General features: G+C 40.1%; 1 protein-coding gene and 1 long non-coding RNA gene across 5 annotated transcripts; both read left to right on the top strand.

Annotated features, from left to right (window-relative positions):
• On the top strand, positions 1 to 5,031 carry gpr184 (G protein-coupled receptor 184). 2 transcript variants are annotated; one of them, XM_084063845.1, is made up of 2 exons: positions 1 to 266; positions 3,947 to 5,031. In XM_084063845.1, exon 2 carries the CDS (start codon positions 3,996 to 3,998, stop codon positions 5,010 to 5,012), a length of 1,017 nt encoding a protein of 338 aa, XP_083919971.1. In that variant the 5' UTR covers positions 1 to 266; positions 3,947 to 3,995; the 3' UTR covers positions 5,013 to 5,031. The 2 variants fall into 2 exon arrangements, with proteins under 2 accessions (XP_083919971.1, XP_083919972.1); XM_084063846.1 differs by having other exon boundaries at positions 1 to 297.
• Positions 5,032 to 8,667: 3,636 nt separating this feature from the next.
• Positions 8,668 to 11,487, top strand: LOC311049923. 3 transcript variants are annotated; one of them, XR_014601255.1, is made up of 6 exons: positions 8,668 to 8,752; positions 9,781 to 9,848; positions 10,030 to 10,054; positions 10,245 to 10,367; positions 10,460 to 10,603; positions 11,019 to 11,487. It is a non-coding gene; the product is annotated as an uncharacterized lncRNA (long non-coding RNA). The 3 variants fall into 3 exon arrangements; XR_014601254.1 differs by having other exon boundaries at positions 9,781 to 9,844; positions 10,460 to 11,487; XR_014601256.1 differs by having other exon boundaries at positions 10,460 to 11,487.
• The last annotated feature ends 3,257 nt before the right edge of the window (positions 11,488 to 14,744 follow it).

Here is a 14,744-nt window from a genome sequence, read left to right as displayed (position 1 = left end):
TTGACATCTACACTGCGGTGGAAAGCAGAAGTCAGGCAAAGACATTTCTAAACCACATTGTCTTCTCTTATTGGCTGGAGATTCTTCTGTGCGGCAGTCTGTCGAGAGCATCATGTGGGACTCCAGTGTTTTGGCTTCAAGTCAGTGACTGAGGACTCTCTAGTGAAGGTTGTTGTCCGCTAAGTGGAACTCTCTCAGGCCTGAGGCATAAGGAATGCTCGTATTGTCACTCTCTTTGGACAGACGTCCCTCTTCAACAATAACAGGTGAGGACATGATCAATAACAAGGTTGGCAGGTGAGGACATCATCAGAAACAAAGATGCGTGAGCATGTTTTGAAAGGTTTGTGTGATATAAGAATATCATCAAGTAGTTGTTTCTAGTTAAATGTCACTGAATGCAAGCATGAAAATATTGATAAAAGGCTATTCTGTTTTTCCAGTTTCGCTAGTCCCCGATCAAAAGCTGTCAATGGGAAGATGGCATGCCTGTGGTTGCATGAATCACAAAAGATAACATACAAAACATCTATGAGGCTATGGCTTCTTCTCAGCAGATCTGAATGTTTTTCAACAATATCTCACTAGTTCGTACTTCTTACCACAACCAAGCACAGAATGCAATACATCTTGCCAGTAGAAAATGTGGAAACTTACTGGAAAACCAAGGTTAATGGCACACAGCCATGGTATTAGGGAGTGAATGTAGGAGGTGGAAGTAAAAAAAAGTTAAACAGTATTTGACTGTTAGCCTGTTAGCCTACTTCTTGAAATGAGGACCTGAAGTTTAACTGAAGTTCAAGTTGAAGCGTTTGAGGTGTCAGACTGTGTGTAGCAGCAACAAAGACATAACCAGATATGACACCAAACATGGCTCATTGTGTAAGAGAGACCAAACTTTTAATAGAGAGCAGTTACGTAAATAAATACATAGATATACCTTTATTGATCCCGTGGGGGAAATGATAGATAATGAAAAAGAGATACAAGCAGGGCTATAAAATAAATATATAATAATAATAATAATAATAATAATAATAACAATAATAATAATAATAATAATAATAACAATAAAAGAGTGAGTAACACACAGGGATTAGGAATAAAGTACCAGAAACCTGGAATTCTGCACTTGGACCACCCAGTACTTGTGTGTTGAATTTAGAGGAATAGATTTAAATGTAGGCAAAGTGCACTAACAGTATATTAACAGTATTAAGAGTGGTATTAACAGATATAAATATAGTCAACGTGTTGGTTATAGTTTATAGAACTATGTATACATCAGTTGACAAATGAAACAACCGATAAGGCAAAAGCCCTGGCTGGAATAGTACAAAAAAAGAAGAAAAAAAGCAGAAGTTGTTTGAGCTGTTATCTTTGTCATTTGTTGAATCCGTTATCAGATAGTTGTTGGTGAATGATTCTACCATGTATTGTCTTTAGTCATAGTCTTATTATTAGTCAGAAGTGAAAAACAATTGGTTACAGTTAGTCATACAAGTCAGATTGATGAAAATTGTAAGTGTGAATACTTTTGTGAGATGTTTCACACACACACACGCACACGCACACGCACACACACACACACACACACACACACACACACACACACACACACACACACACACGCACACGCACACACTCAAGTGTCCACTTGAGGAGGCTATGATGCGATCCTTAATGGCTTTCTCCATTATTGATTTTCGATTCTGCAGGCATTAATGGCATTAGATGCGTCATAGCCCTACAAACAAACCATAGTCCTTCCCTGCGGAATTGAATTTGACACAGAAGACAGGCAATAGAAAAACAACAAAATCAAATTGCTATTGAACCACCAAATTATTCTGAGATAGTGGAAGAATAGCCTTGGAGACAGAGAAAACAAGCCACAGACAAAACAAGATACAGTATGACTTACCAGGAAGGAATTCAAAGTTTCCTGTGAAAACGTAAAGGAATGAAATAGAGTACCACAAGACATAATTCTTCAAAACCTGAACAGCTCATGCCATTCTTCATTCAGATGAGGAAATGATGACTAGATTTAACCTTCATTGGAAATGATTTAGGGAATCTCCAGGGGGAATCAAATGAGTCGGTATACTCATGTGAAACAAAAGTCAACCTTTCAGGTTGGATTGTGATGATGTTTAGGTATGTTGGTCATCATGACCTGTTATCTCAGCTTTAACTGAACATTTTTTTCAGTATTGACTTAACCACTTGAACCCTATTCTAGGCATGCCATAATAGATGTAGATTTGGTGAAACTAGCACATCTTACATGCTCATGAGCTGAGCTTGTAGATATAGACAGCTATTTTCAGTGTAGAGATTTGGAAAAGAGGAAAAGAAGGAGGGGGCCAAATATAGATCCAGGGGGGACCTCGGTCGAAGAGCTGTTGTGATATTGCTAGAAGTGCTACATCCCCTGTCATGTAATTATATGGGGGCTGCAGTGGCGCAGTGGATAAAAGCACTATATAAATGCACCATTTGCACCACTTTTAGTACTACTATTATCCATAGTATACTGTGGCAGTACTGTTCTTTCTTTCTTCTTTCTTTTTCATTTTCATGTATTCAGGGAAGCCCATTGAGAGGAAGCTCTCTTTTTCAAGGACGCCCTGATAACAGCATATAAAATACAATACATACATAATGAAAAACAATAACAAACATTTGAATCATATTACAGTGTCACAGATGCAAATAAACATAGAGTTATACATGAAGCAGGTGCAGTCACTATGTAGTGTGTCCTCGAGAAGCACCCTAAATGTCTCAATTGAGACCACTCGCACCAGTTTCACAGAGTCCTGAAGTTTGTTCCATTTGTGTGGAGCATAATACATGAAAGCAGTCTTTCCTTGTTCACTGCTCTTACGAGGACACAGTATCTAATGTGGGTTTGTGAACGTGTTGAATGTCCAGTAACCTTTGGTTCCAAAAGCGAGGATAGGTACAAAGGAAGCTTTCCACACAAGACCTTATAAATAAATAAAATACAATGTTGCTCTCTATGCACTGCGAGAGATGGCCAACCCACTTTATCATATAAAATACAGTGATGGGGGAGATAATCATCACCAGTAATAAAACTACTGTGGTAGACTGCTTCAAGATGCTTCAGTGTGGAGAGTGAAGCATACAATAATATCCCCATAGTCAAAAACAGACATTATTACAGATTGAATTGATCAAGCGACTGTTACTTGATTCCAATGTAGAAGTCATATTACTTGTGTTGAAAACTACTCAAGAAGATAATTCTCAGTACTACTGAGTACTTGCTGCACTAGTTACATACAGTATGGTCATACTGACTTGATACATTACAGCATAACCTGCTAATATGTAAAGTTTTGCCTTTCTAAAGGTGCTACTTAAAGGAGATAGTAATTGTAAAAAACGAATAATAAAAAGAAAATAATACATCCACAGACCTTTTAAAAAGATGTGAATGATATTGCTTTCCCCCTAAATGTATTATAATTATGAAATAATACTTTTAATAATTATTGATCTGCTTTGCACTGTAAGCCGTAAGCTGACAGCCGCCATTATCCATGTGCTTTCCTTGGGTAAGGTACTTGTTACCCTATGTAAGCCAGCAACATGTTACAATGTTACGGACTACATTTGTTGCCTTTGCTGCAGGTGATGAGCTTAGATAACAGAGGTGTCGTGAAAGTGGGACTTCTAGCGGCTGTTTGCTCATTGAAGCGAAAGTATAATTACTGATTCTGAAAAAAGCTGCTCAAACTTACCATAATGAGAGAACTTGTAATTACTTAAGAGAGGGTCGCCAAATGATATCACAGGAGCTCAGTGAGTCCTGAACCATAGGGAGTGAAAGGTGCTTCGATGTATTTGACTATTTTTTAAGATATTACAATAGCTTGAGCCAATCACTCCAATTACCTCTTTGTTCTTACAGGTGAGCCTCTATCTGGACTGTGAACGCGGGAAACGCATCTCAACCAACAATGAACAACTCAACAAACAACTCAGTGTGTGTCAAAATCGAAGCCAGCGCTATCAGTGACTTCCTGATGTCAGTGTATATCCTGTCTTTTATCTTTGGATTGATCTTCCACGTACTAACTCTGGGCCCCATCTTCCAGCAAGTAAAGAACCAAAATGTTCTGGGCATCTTCCTCCTCAGCCTGTCTGTATCTGACCTGCTCTTTATATTCACGATGCCCCTGTGGATCAACTACTACCGCAACGACCATCACTGGAAGCTGGGCCCCATTTCCTGCAGCATAGCCGGCTTCTTCTACTACTCCAACATGTACATCAGCATCCTTCTGCTCTGCTGCATCTCAGTGGACCGATGCCTGGTGGTCACCTTCCCGCTCCGCTCCAAGACCCACCGTACCGCGCGGTACGCCTGGGCCCAGTCCGCCACCATCTACGTGGTGGTGGTGGTGGTGCACGTCCTCATCCTGTATTATGACAATCTGAAGGACGCCCACGACGAGGTCAACAACAACGACCGCTGCTACGAGACCTACCCCATCAAGACGAACATGGCCTTGTTCAACCTGCTGAGAGTGGGACTGGCCTTCATACTGCCCTTGCTGGTCCTGGGGGTGAGCTACTGGAGGGTGCTGGCCACCGTGGGCCAGAGCCCCGGCCTGAGCGCCCAGGCGAAGAGGAAAGTCCGCCTGCTCTCCTACGGGGTGATCGGTATCTTCTCCATCTGCTACGCTCCGTACCACGTCCTCCTGCTGCTGCGCTCGCTCGTCTTTTACCTCAGCGACAGCGTCGAGGCAGGAGGAAAGTACTGCCAGTTTGAAGATAAGATGCATTTCTACTTCTCATGCACTCTGGCGCTGTCCAGTCTGAACTGCGTGGTGGACCCCGTGCTGTATGTGTTGGTCAGCAACGGGGTGCGGGAGGAGGTGAAACAGTTCTGGAGTGGACGTAAGAGGACACACACGCAACAGGGCTGTCCGTTAACTGCATATAGTCGAAGGTCCACTGATAACTTTATATGAAGATGTGTGTGTGTGTGCGCGTGTGGAAAGGACCACAATTGAAACAAGCCTACGGGCTTTCTTGTGTTTTTTATCCTTTTGAATTTTAATATTCAATAAACTAATCAATCAATCAATGTGCGTGTGCGTGTGCGTGTGCGTGTGCGCGTGCGTGTGCGTGTGCGCGTGAGTGTGTGTGTGTGTGTGTGTGTGCGTGTGTGTTTTTTATGTACGTGCACTCGTGCATGGCTGCTTATATGCAGAAGATCATTCCCTGAGGCAGTGTGTGAGTGAGGGTCTTACAGTATTTACATGCCCGTTAGCAACCCTTTTATTCATGCACAATCAAACAGGCTGATCATCTGAGGAAGGAGACCTCTACCTTTGTCTGCATTTTAATATCCTACACCTACACTGTGAAGAGGATGAGGTTTTTAACATGCATCTCAGTCCGTGCTCTTTAATTGCGCTGTCGTCCCAGGCTATTCTTCAACATGGATGAGCTCCTCAAGGGTGACCTCTTCTGGTTCTGTCGCACCCTGCGTTGGCTGGAGGGCCCTTGTGTTTTCCCTCAGATCTGATGTGGGTGATGCCAATTTAGCTAAATGCATATGATGAATCCATGAGGCATATCAAAGGCTTGCAATTAGTTTGCATGACAGCGTGTTTAACTATGATACATTAAATACATGATGAATTGTACTAGTAAAGATACATAAATACAAATGGACTGCAGTTGTACAGTGCATTGTTTACATTTTTTCCCCCCCTTTTGTTTTACGTGAATATTGTTTTTGTCAATGATATTAACATGAATGACACACATACACACTCATTAATCGTAATGATTTGTTTATGTGCCACAGTGTATCAAGCTGAATGTAATAACCAACTAATGAAGAGCTGTGCCTGTCCGTATGTGTGCATACAAAACGTTTGCCACTTTTTGTTTTCTGCATTTTGGATAATGTTGGTGGTCCCTGGTGTTTAGAAAAAAATATTCTGGCACTAGCATCAATCCACACAAATGAAAGAGCTTAGTAAATGGCTGGCTCTGGCTGGCATGAGGGTGATAGCTAATTGATGTAGGCTATTATTCAAAGTAAAGCTCGGAGGCTGTGTAGAACAGCTTGCATTTGCTGATGAAAGAAATGGCCTGCAGTACCCTGCATGGTCAAATGTGGCAGCAGCACATACACAGCATCTAGCCAAAGTCATGTAACAACTCATCAGTGTGCAAATTTATACCATGGCTTTTGGGGAGCTCACATTTGCGCGTTTCAGAGTTAGAGGACTAACTGTGACTCTGCTGCAAACAGCCATTCACAGCTGTAGTAGGCGTATGTGCTTTATGGCAACAGTTCTGATATACAGTATCGTTGCTGTCGGCCAGAAACCTCATAACTCCATATTAAAACTTCTTACGTTTCAAATAAATAATAATAAATGAATGCCCTTGAAAGTGAAAGTGGTCTCTGAGTTATGTAAATATTTTACCAATGAAAAGTATTAACTTTTAAGAGCTTGTGACTAAATAATAACTAGCCTACATTGGATCCATTGGAACACATGTTCTTTTTTCTTTTTCCTGAAAAGTAACATACTGTACAAGGTTTACACCCGACAGTGTGACAATATCATATTCTGTTAAGAAGCACAACAATCCCCCCCCCACACCGATATCAAAACCAGACATCACAGTATGATACAATGCTGACATTTAAAGCAGAGCACAGTTGGTATACTCTCCAAAGTGATGTACTATATTATATAGTTTATTATAAAGTTATTGGCTCAAATAAGACATGGATAGGTCAAAACAACAAAATGGCTGGCCTGTAAACACAATCACGTTCGTGCTGTATGTATGTATGTATATATATACGTACAGTATGTATACAGTACGTACGTACGTACATTATGTGTTAAATCAAAAACAGCATGCCAGTTAAGTTCAAATATTGCACTGTTATGCTTCGATGTTGATGCATTCACGGCAGTATCTTTATCAAAGTGAATTAATGATGAATCACCCTCATTCATGAATCATACATCAGTAATAGCCTAATATTACTGATCCACAATGAAGATTAAGAAAAAACTGAAATGTATAAAGTAAAAATTATTGTTAATATATTTATATTTTTTATTGTCAATGTTTTATTTTAGTCTCATTAGGAGGAGCCAAGCTCTGACTGGCTCCCCCATTAATTCACATCTTATGACTCATGTACCAACAGTCTATACCAGAGCCAAGGTCTTTCAAACTGTCTGTCTGTCTGTCTGTCTGTCTGTCTGTCTGTCTGTCTGTCTGTCTGTCTGTCTGTCTGTCTGTCTCTCTCTCTCTCTCTCTCTCTCTCTCTCTCTCTCTCTCTCTCTCTCTCTCTCTCTCTCTCTCTCTCTCTCTCTCTCTCTCTCTCTCATTGATTCTCTTGATTCAGAGGCAGGCACCTGTACTCTGTCGGTCCAAATTGCTTCTCAGCACTCAGCTATAGTTTTGGGGACCTAATCAACCCCTGGCAGTGCACGTCACCAAGTGAAGTTGTTCATATAACTGTACTGTTTACTGTGGCAGCTATAGTGGCAAATGATGATGGTGTATGTGTGTAATGTGCCGAGCTTACTGTATACGTGCATTGTACATTCGCTGATCTATTTGTATAAAACTACTGATTATTTTTTGCTCTGGTTTTTCTCTTTTTCTTCACTTACCTCTGAAGGTAGCTGCACAAAAATAAGTTTTACTCTTATGTGCCTGTTCATAAGGTACGTTCAATAAATACAACCTTGAATCTTGAACCTTGAACGTACTGGGCTGTAGAACATGAACAAGAACATGAAATGAGAATGTTTTTATGCAAGGTTTGCCAATTTGCACACTTGTTTTTTGAAAGTTAAATAACTTTGGTCTGTGGCACGTCTGGAAATCTATACCACTGCATTGGCATTTCTACGGAGCCCCTGAAGGGACATTACTAGGTAGATTGTTTGAAGGGTAGGTACATTTTTTGGAAGGGTCACTTTATTTTTAAAACGTGGCGGTTTATGTTTTGTGGTATGGGGAAAAGAATAATATGTTGGCAGAAAAAAAAACGAGACTATAAAACATATTTTTAGGGGATGACATTTATTTAAAAAGGGGAAAAAACATTTTTTTGGGGGGGTGACTTTATTTTTAAAAGCTGGCGGTTTATGTTTTGTGGTATGGGGAAAAAAATAATATGTTGGCAGAAAAAAACGGGGGGGGGTGACTTTTTTTTTAATAGTTGCTTAATTATTTAAGGGTGTATAAAATTTATCTTTTTAGTGTATGACATTTTTTGAAAGGGGGATGATTTTTTTTTATTTATGGAATATATTTTTTTGTCTGATAAAAAAAACTTTTTGTCAAAGTTTTTTTTTTTTTTTCAATGTTTTTTTTTTTTAGGTTAGTTTTTTTTTCCTGCATGACTTTGAAAAAAAAAAACTTAAGAAAAAAAAAAAAATCTTTGTAAAAAAAAAAAAAAAAACTTGCACCAAAAAAAAATATAGCCTATCTCGAAAATAAAACCTCTCCTTTTCAAACTCGTGCGCACGAGTTTGAAACTCGTGCGCACGAGTTTGAAAAAGCACTTTATTTTGAAGGACAGGGCTTCCGTCAAAGGAGTTCCGGCAAGTACGTCCCTTCCTCTTTGACCAAATTTGGTCACCAGACTTTCCACTTTCCACCACGGAGGAAATAGCTGGTCAGCTAACGGTAATTTGTTTACAAGGAAATGATTGTAAGTGATTATGTGCTCTCATTAATCTACCGCTATCTGGGAGAATTAATGAATGAATTAATGCGTGTGTACAGCTTGCTTACTAACGTTAGCCATTATGCTAGCTAACGCTAACGTTAGCACCGTTAGCTCCATGGGTAGCACCCAGCTAGCACTGGCACTGACCCACTACGTTAATGTACGTTGCCGATCATATTTATGTTGTATATGGCATTGGTTCTCAAAGTGGGGTCCGGGGACCCCCAGGGGTACTTGAGGGGGTTCCAGGGGGTCCCCAGCTAAATGATGGACAGGAACCAAATGGACCCGTATGGGTCTGTAACTCTGAGAGTGTACAAATGGAACCATAACGGGTCCATTTGGTTCCATTTGTACACTCTCAAGAGTTAAATTAACATTGATTTTACAATATGAATTGGGGTCCCAGAGGTATAAATGCCATTAAATGGGGGTCCGTAGCCTAATGCATGTTAAACTGGGGGTCCTTGAAATTAAAATGGATGAGAATCACAGCTAGAGAGCCGTAAAAACCTTCTCTTATTGGGGTCCCTGGCTTATCTTTTCAAATGGGGGTCCGTGGGTTAATAAGTGTCATTTTGGGGGTCCTTGACATGAAAAAGTTTGAGAACCACTGGTATATGGAGTGCAGCGTTTCAAAGTGATTTAATTCTAGGGAGAGAATGTCATCATATTGGCTGGCATGTTCTATCATGTTCTATGACATGAATAACGTTGACACCAAAAATAGCAGATCTACAAGCTCACAACATGTTGCGTCCGCGACGCGCTGTGAGCTTGTAGATCTGCTATTTTTGGGGCCGACAACGTTGTGCGATGTAGCATATATATACTGATGCAATATCAGTTGTATGTACAATACAGGCTATTTAGAATAATGGAGAGGGCTGTCAAGCTAAGGTAAAGCAATAAAATATGTTTGGCCCCTGTAACCCCATATCAACAAATACTTCAAACTATCCAAATGGAAATGTCAATAAAATGTCTATTGTTTTAAATTCCAACTTCAGCTACAAAGGCAAAGCTGGTGTCATCGATAGTGGATACATTTCCATGCCTGAGGGACTGTCATGGGTCAGTAAGTAAAGTTAATACATTGTTACAAAACATTCCAATGTGAATCCTACTGTAATGTGAACCATTATTGGCAACTCTGAATTTCAGTGTTGCTGCTGGTTATTTCCTAATGTGTGCATGTGTGTTTGTGTGTGTTCTTTTCTGATAACTTTCTCTACTTTATGATGCATGTTTCAACCCAGGCCAGGGAGGAGTCACATGAAAAAGGTAAAGCAAGGTGTCTTGGATTGAAATAAGGTACAAGTTGCCCTTCTATCTCAATCCAACTCAAATGTACAGTGACTACTGTACATTTAGGAGTGGATGTGACTATGCTTTTTGCATCAAACCGTTCTTGTAAACTTGGATGTTCATCTATCACCATTAGCTTGGGTTAATCTTTTTCTGCTCTTCACAGAATCAAATAACTGCAGACAAGCCTTGCCAAAACATGTGGCCACCACTGCAGACTGCAGATGGGACAAATTCAATCCAAGCCATAATCGAAGAGTTGCCGCATCTAGTGGACACTCAAGGCATGGTGAGGTTACATCTCACAGAATAAGTTTAGTACAGACTAAATCGATTATTGTTTGTGCCTTACACATTTTTTTTGTCTTTTCCTGTCTGTAGATTTCTCAGGATTTCTCGATGTTAAATCCTGAGTGTACTGGGAGATGAACTCTGAATTCTCTGCGACGATCACTAACATGGCCGGCCAGGAAGGAGAAGACGAGTGACCTTCGCGTCAACATACAGTAGATTTGCTCTCAGCTGGTATTCACATAGAGCTCACATATTCCGGGAGCAGTATGGGTTAGCTCCCCAGCCTTGGTCTCCAGCCTTGGTCTTCCGTGAGGAAGAAGCCCAACAAACAGATGGATCATGCAGACACATTTTTTGTAATATAGCCTAATATATAAGTTGGCATAAGATATTGATAGCTAATTACAGTGACATTATTTTAATGCTGTGTAAGGGCAGGCATGTGTGTTCCACCTACATGTGCATTCACACTCATGTTCAGTAACTTTGGACTCTATTTGGACTTGAGCACTACTGGGGAATTGACTCAACCTAGACTCCAGATATAGTGACTTGACTACAGCACTGGAGCTTTGGAGTTCAATTTAACCTGTTGTATCAACTTGTAATAATCTTGTTCTTTCCTCTCTTTTCTTTTCTTCTTCAGCCTGTGGCAAACCTGGTGCAGTAGCTGACCGCAGCAACCACAGAGTATCCATATGTTTTTATGCTAGGGGAGGGGCATAAGTGTTCCCAAGCTTATGTGATAATAAATGGGGCGGCCTTGGCGCACCCATCTCTTTTGGGTGATGGGTGTTTTAAAGCATTTTATGTCTTCAATCTCAATTTCCCTGAAACCATGTTCCCAGGTTTGGGAGTTCATTCAGACTTTCATCTTTGACATCCCAGGCTTCCAAGATTTCAAAAATGGGTTACCCCCCACACCCCTGTTCAATGGTTCAAGTCATCCTGATGATAGTAAAGTACACTAGCTTCCAAGAGTTACCCCCCTCCAATGGTTTGAGTCTTTGTCATGTAAGCTAAGTATACTTCAAGTGCAAAAGAAAAAGGTTTTTTAATTGGTCTATTTTTTGGCCAAAGGCTTTCTGTTAGCAACATGAATGTGGGAATGTATGTCGGCATAGCATGAGATAAATGCAACATTTAGCATGTAATGACTTATGTAATGAACTAAGATCTATGTGTTTTGTGGGGTAATACTATTCAACAGAGTTCAACGTGACATAAGCAATTGATAATGTAGGAAACAGCAGTCATGAACATGGCAAAATTGGCAAATGTCAAAGCACAAATGTCTATTTGTAATTCTTGTATGCACTTTTAATTTAAGCTGTCATTTATTCAGTGTGTATGTATATAAATATATATATATGTGTGTGTGTGTGTGTGTGTGTGTGTGTGTGTGTGTGTGTGTGTGTGCGTGTGTGTGCGCACACACACACACACACACACACACACACACACACACACACACACACACACACAGAGCTTTGGTGGAAAACATCGGATTGCTGCTGGACGCCCTGCCAAGGTTACAACCTGACCTGACCATGTCTACAGCCAGCCATCTAAGAGGGCTTGAACAACACACCCAACATGATGACACAGTGATGATGTGATGACACAGTTATTGCTGATGTATACATTTCTGCAAAGAGTGGCAAATAAAGACCCTGATTTTGTAGGCTACGTGGTTGTGATGAGGAGTTAAAGTGACCTATCTATTTGATTTATTATTTCAATAACTTCAATGACAATAGCTGTACCTTAGCATGTCAATGATGACCCAAGACGACTCACCTCTGCATTCACATGCCATTTGAGGTACTTAATAGCTGCAATGGCAGAACATGACCCAAGATGATGAGACGATGATTAGCATGTTAATTAGAAAGATGACCCAAGACGATTGTTAGAGTGAATCACCTCTCTTTCACTTGTAGAAGTTGGAAGTAAGTATAGAAGTAACTTTTTTTTTTATCAAAGTAGTTTTTCAATCCTGTAATCTCATTCACATAATATGGGCTCCAGCAGTAGTTAAATAGGTCTATATGGTTATACTGTATACATGCATGCATGTATGTTTTTATTCTTTTTTAATTTGTAGAAGTGATTCTATAAATAGGCGAAGCTCTCTCTCTAAGCCTATCTAGTTTTAGTTCTCCAATAGCTGCAATAGCAGAAGCATGAGGCATGTTAATGAATTAGAAAGATGGGGGCATTATATAGGCCCATGGTTCTCAAAGTGGGGTCCGGGGACCCCCAGGGGTACTTGAGGGGGTTCCAGGGGGTACCCAGCTAAATGATGGACAGGAACCAAATGGACCCTTATGGGTCTGTAACTCTGAGAGTGTCCAAATGGAACCAAATGGACCCTAACGGGTCCATTTGGTTCCATTTGGACACTCTCAAAGTTAAATTAACATTGATTTTACAATATGAATTGGGGTCCCAGAGGTATAAATGCCATTACATAGGGGTCCATAGCCTGATGCATGTCAAACTGGGGGTCCTTGAAATAAAAATGGTTGAGAATCACTGCGAGAGCTGTAAAAATCTTCTCTTATTGGGGTCCCTGGCAAATCTTTTCAAATGGGGGTCCGTGGGGTAATAAGTGTCAATTGAGGGGTCCTTGACATGAAAAGGTTTGAGAACCACTGATATAGGCTACTCCATTCTACATTGTGTTATTACGTTGGTGGCATATTATAGACCTACTTAATATTCTACAATTTATTGAAACTAAAAAGCGGCGCAATTACTTCAGACTAAACTTGCATTAGAAAATCGTCCAGAAGAGAAAAGGGGGAAATAATAATGACCCGTCCGAAGGGCCACTCTTCCTGGGTACCAGATGGGACGAGTGCCCCCCTCCCAGCTCTGGAGGTGTGCCTCCGAGCTCCAGGTGGGTCCCCCGTTGTCCCTGCCCGAGCCCCGGAGCAACTCAGCAGAGGGGGAAGAGGGGACCCCACGCTTGCCGGGTAGAGACGGTCCACGGGCCGCCCTGAGCTCCGAGGCGCACCTCCAGGGCACTCGTCCCATCTGGTACCCAGGAAGGGTGGCCCTTCGGACGGGTCGGGCAGCTGAGCACCGGCCGACACGGGGAGCCCCGTGGACCCCTGGCCAGACCACTGGGACCTCGGTGGAACCCCGGCTGCCACCCCCGCCACGGGGACCCCTGTGGACCCCCGGCCGTTGAAAAAAAAACTTTGAAGATGAAACAATACTTGAAAAAAAAACACTCACTTTGAAAAAAAAAACTTGGAAAAAAATAATAATAATCTTTGAGAAAAAAAAAATTCTTTGAAAAAAAAAAAAAATTTTTGAAAAAAAAAATATTTTTCTTTGAAAAAAAAATATTTTTCTTTGATCTTTTTTTATTTTTCCTCCTTTTCAAAGTCGTGCGCACGACTTTGAAAAAAAAACACTCACTTTGAAAAAAAAACTTTCTTCACTTTGAAAAAAAAAACTCACTTTGAAAAAAAAACTTTATTCACTTTGAAAAAAAAAACTCACTTTGAAAAAAAAAAACTTTTTCTCCTAAAAAAAAAATCATCCCTCTTTACAAAAATGTAATTCTCTAAAAAGATTATTCTATACACCCTTTAATAATTAAGCAACTATAAAAAAAAATGTTAACCCCCCCCAAAACAATCCTTCCCCCTTAAAAAACAAATTCAACCCCTAAATATTTTTTTCTGCCAACATATGATTTTTTTTCCCATACCACAAAACATAAACCGCCAGCTTTTAAAAATAAAGTGACCCTTTTAAAAAATGTATCTACACTTAAAACAATCTACCTAGTAATGTCCCTTCAGGGGCTCCGTACAACCGCCAGCTTTTAAAAATAAAGTGACCCTTTTAAAAAATGTATCTACACTTAAAACAATCTACCTAGTAATGTCCCTTCAGGGGCTCCGTACATTTCTGACTTGAATGAAAGTAAAAAAATATTTTTGAGTTAATACAAGTTATTCAGTCTAAAAAAAATACAATATTGAAGGGTTTATACAGAGAAGAGAGAGATGACATACATTTTAATCGATGTGAAGACCAATCACATGAAGTGTCAATAGTGTAGCTCTAAATGTTAGAAATAATTCCTTTCTTTCTTTCTTTTTCCTTTATTTATTCAGGGAAACCCATTGAGAGCAAGCTCTCTTTTTCAAGGACGCCCTGATAACAAACATTTGAATCACATTACAATGTCACAACTTTGACAATAAAGCAAAAAAGAAAAGCAGAAGCATAAAACCACATAAAATAAAGATTAACACCTCTGGCTTACTATTTTCAGGCACTGTACACTGTTTAAGTTTTTAAATCAGGTACTACCTGGAGGTCATTATAGCCTGTAAAATAATAAACA

This window comes from Gymnoscopelus microlampas, assembly GCF_963454915.1.
Source record: "Gymnoscopelus microlampas genome assembly, chromosome: 8".
In the NCBI taxonomy this organism is placed as follows: Eukaryota; Metazoa; Chordata; class Actinopteri; order Myctophiformes; family Myctophidae; genus Gymnoscopelus; species Gymnoscopelus microlampas.
The sequence above is the reverse complement of the archived record's forward strand: the minus strand, read 5'-3'. Positions and strand labels throughout refer to the sequence as shown.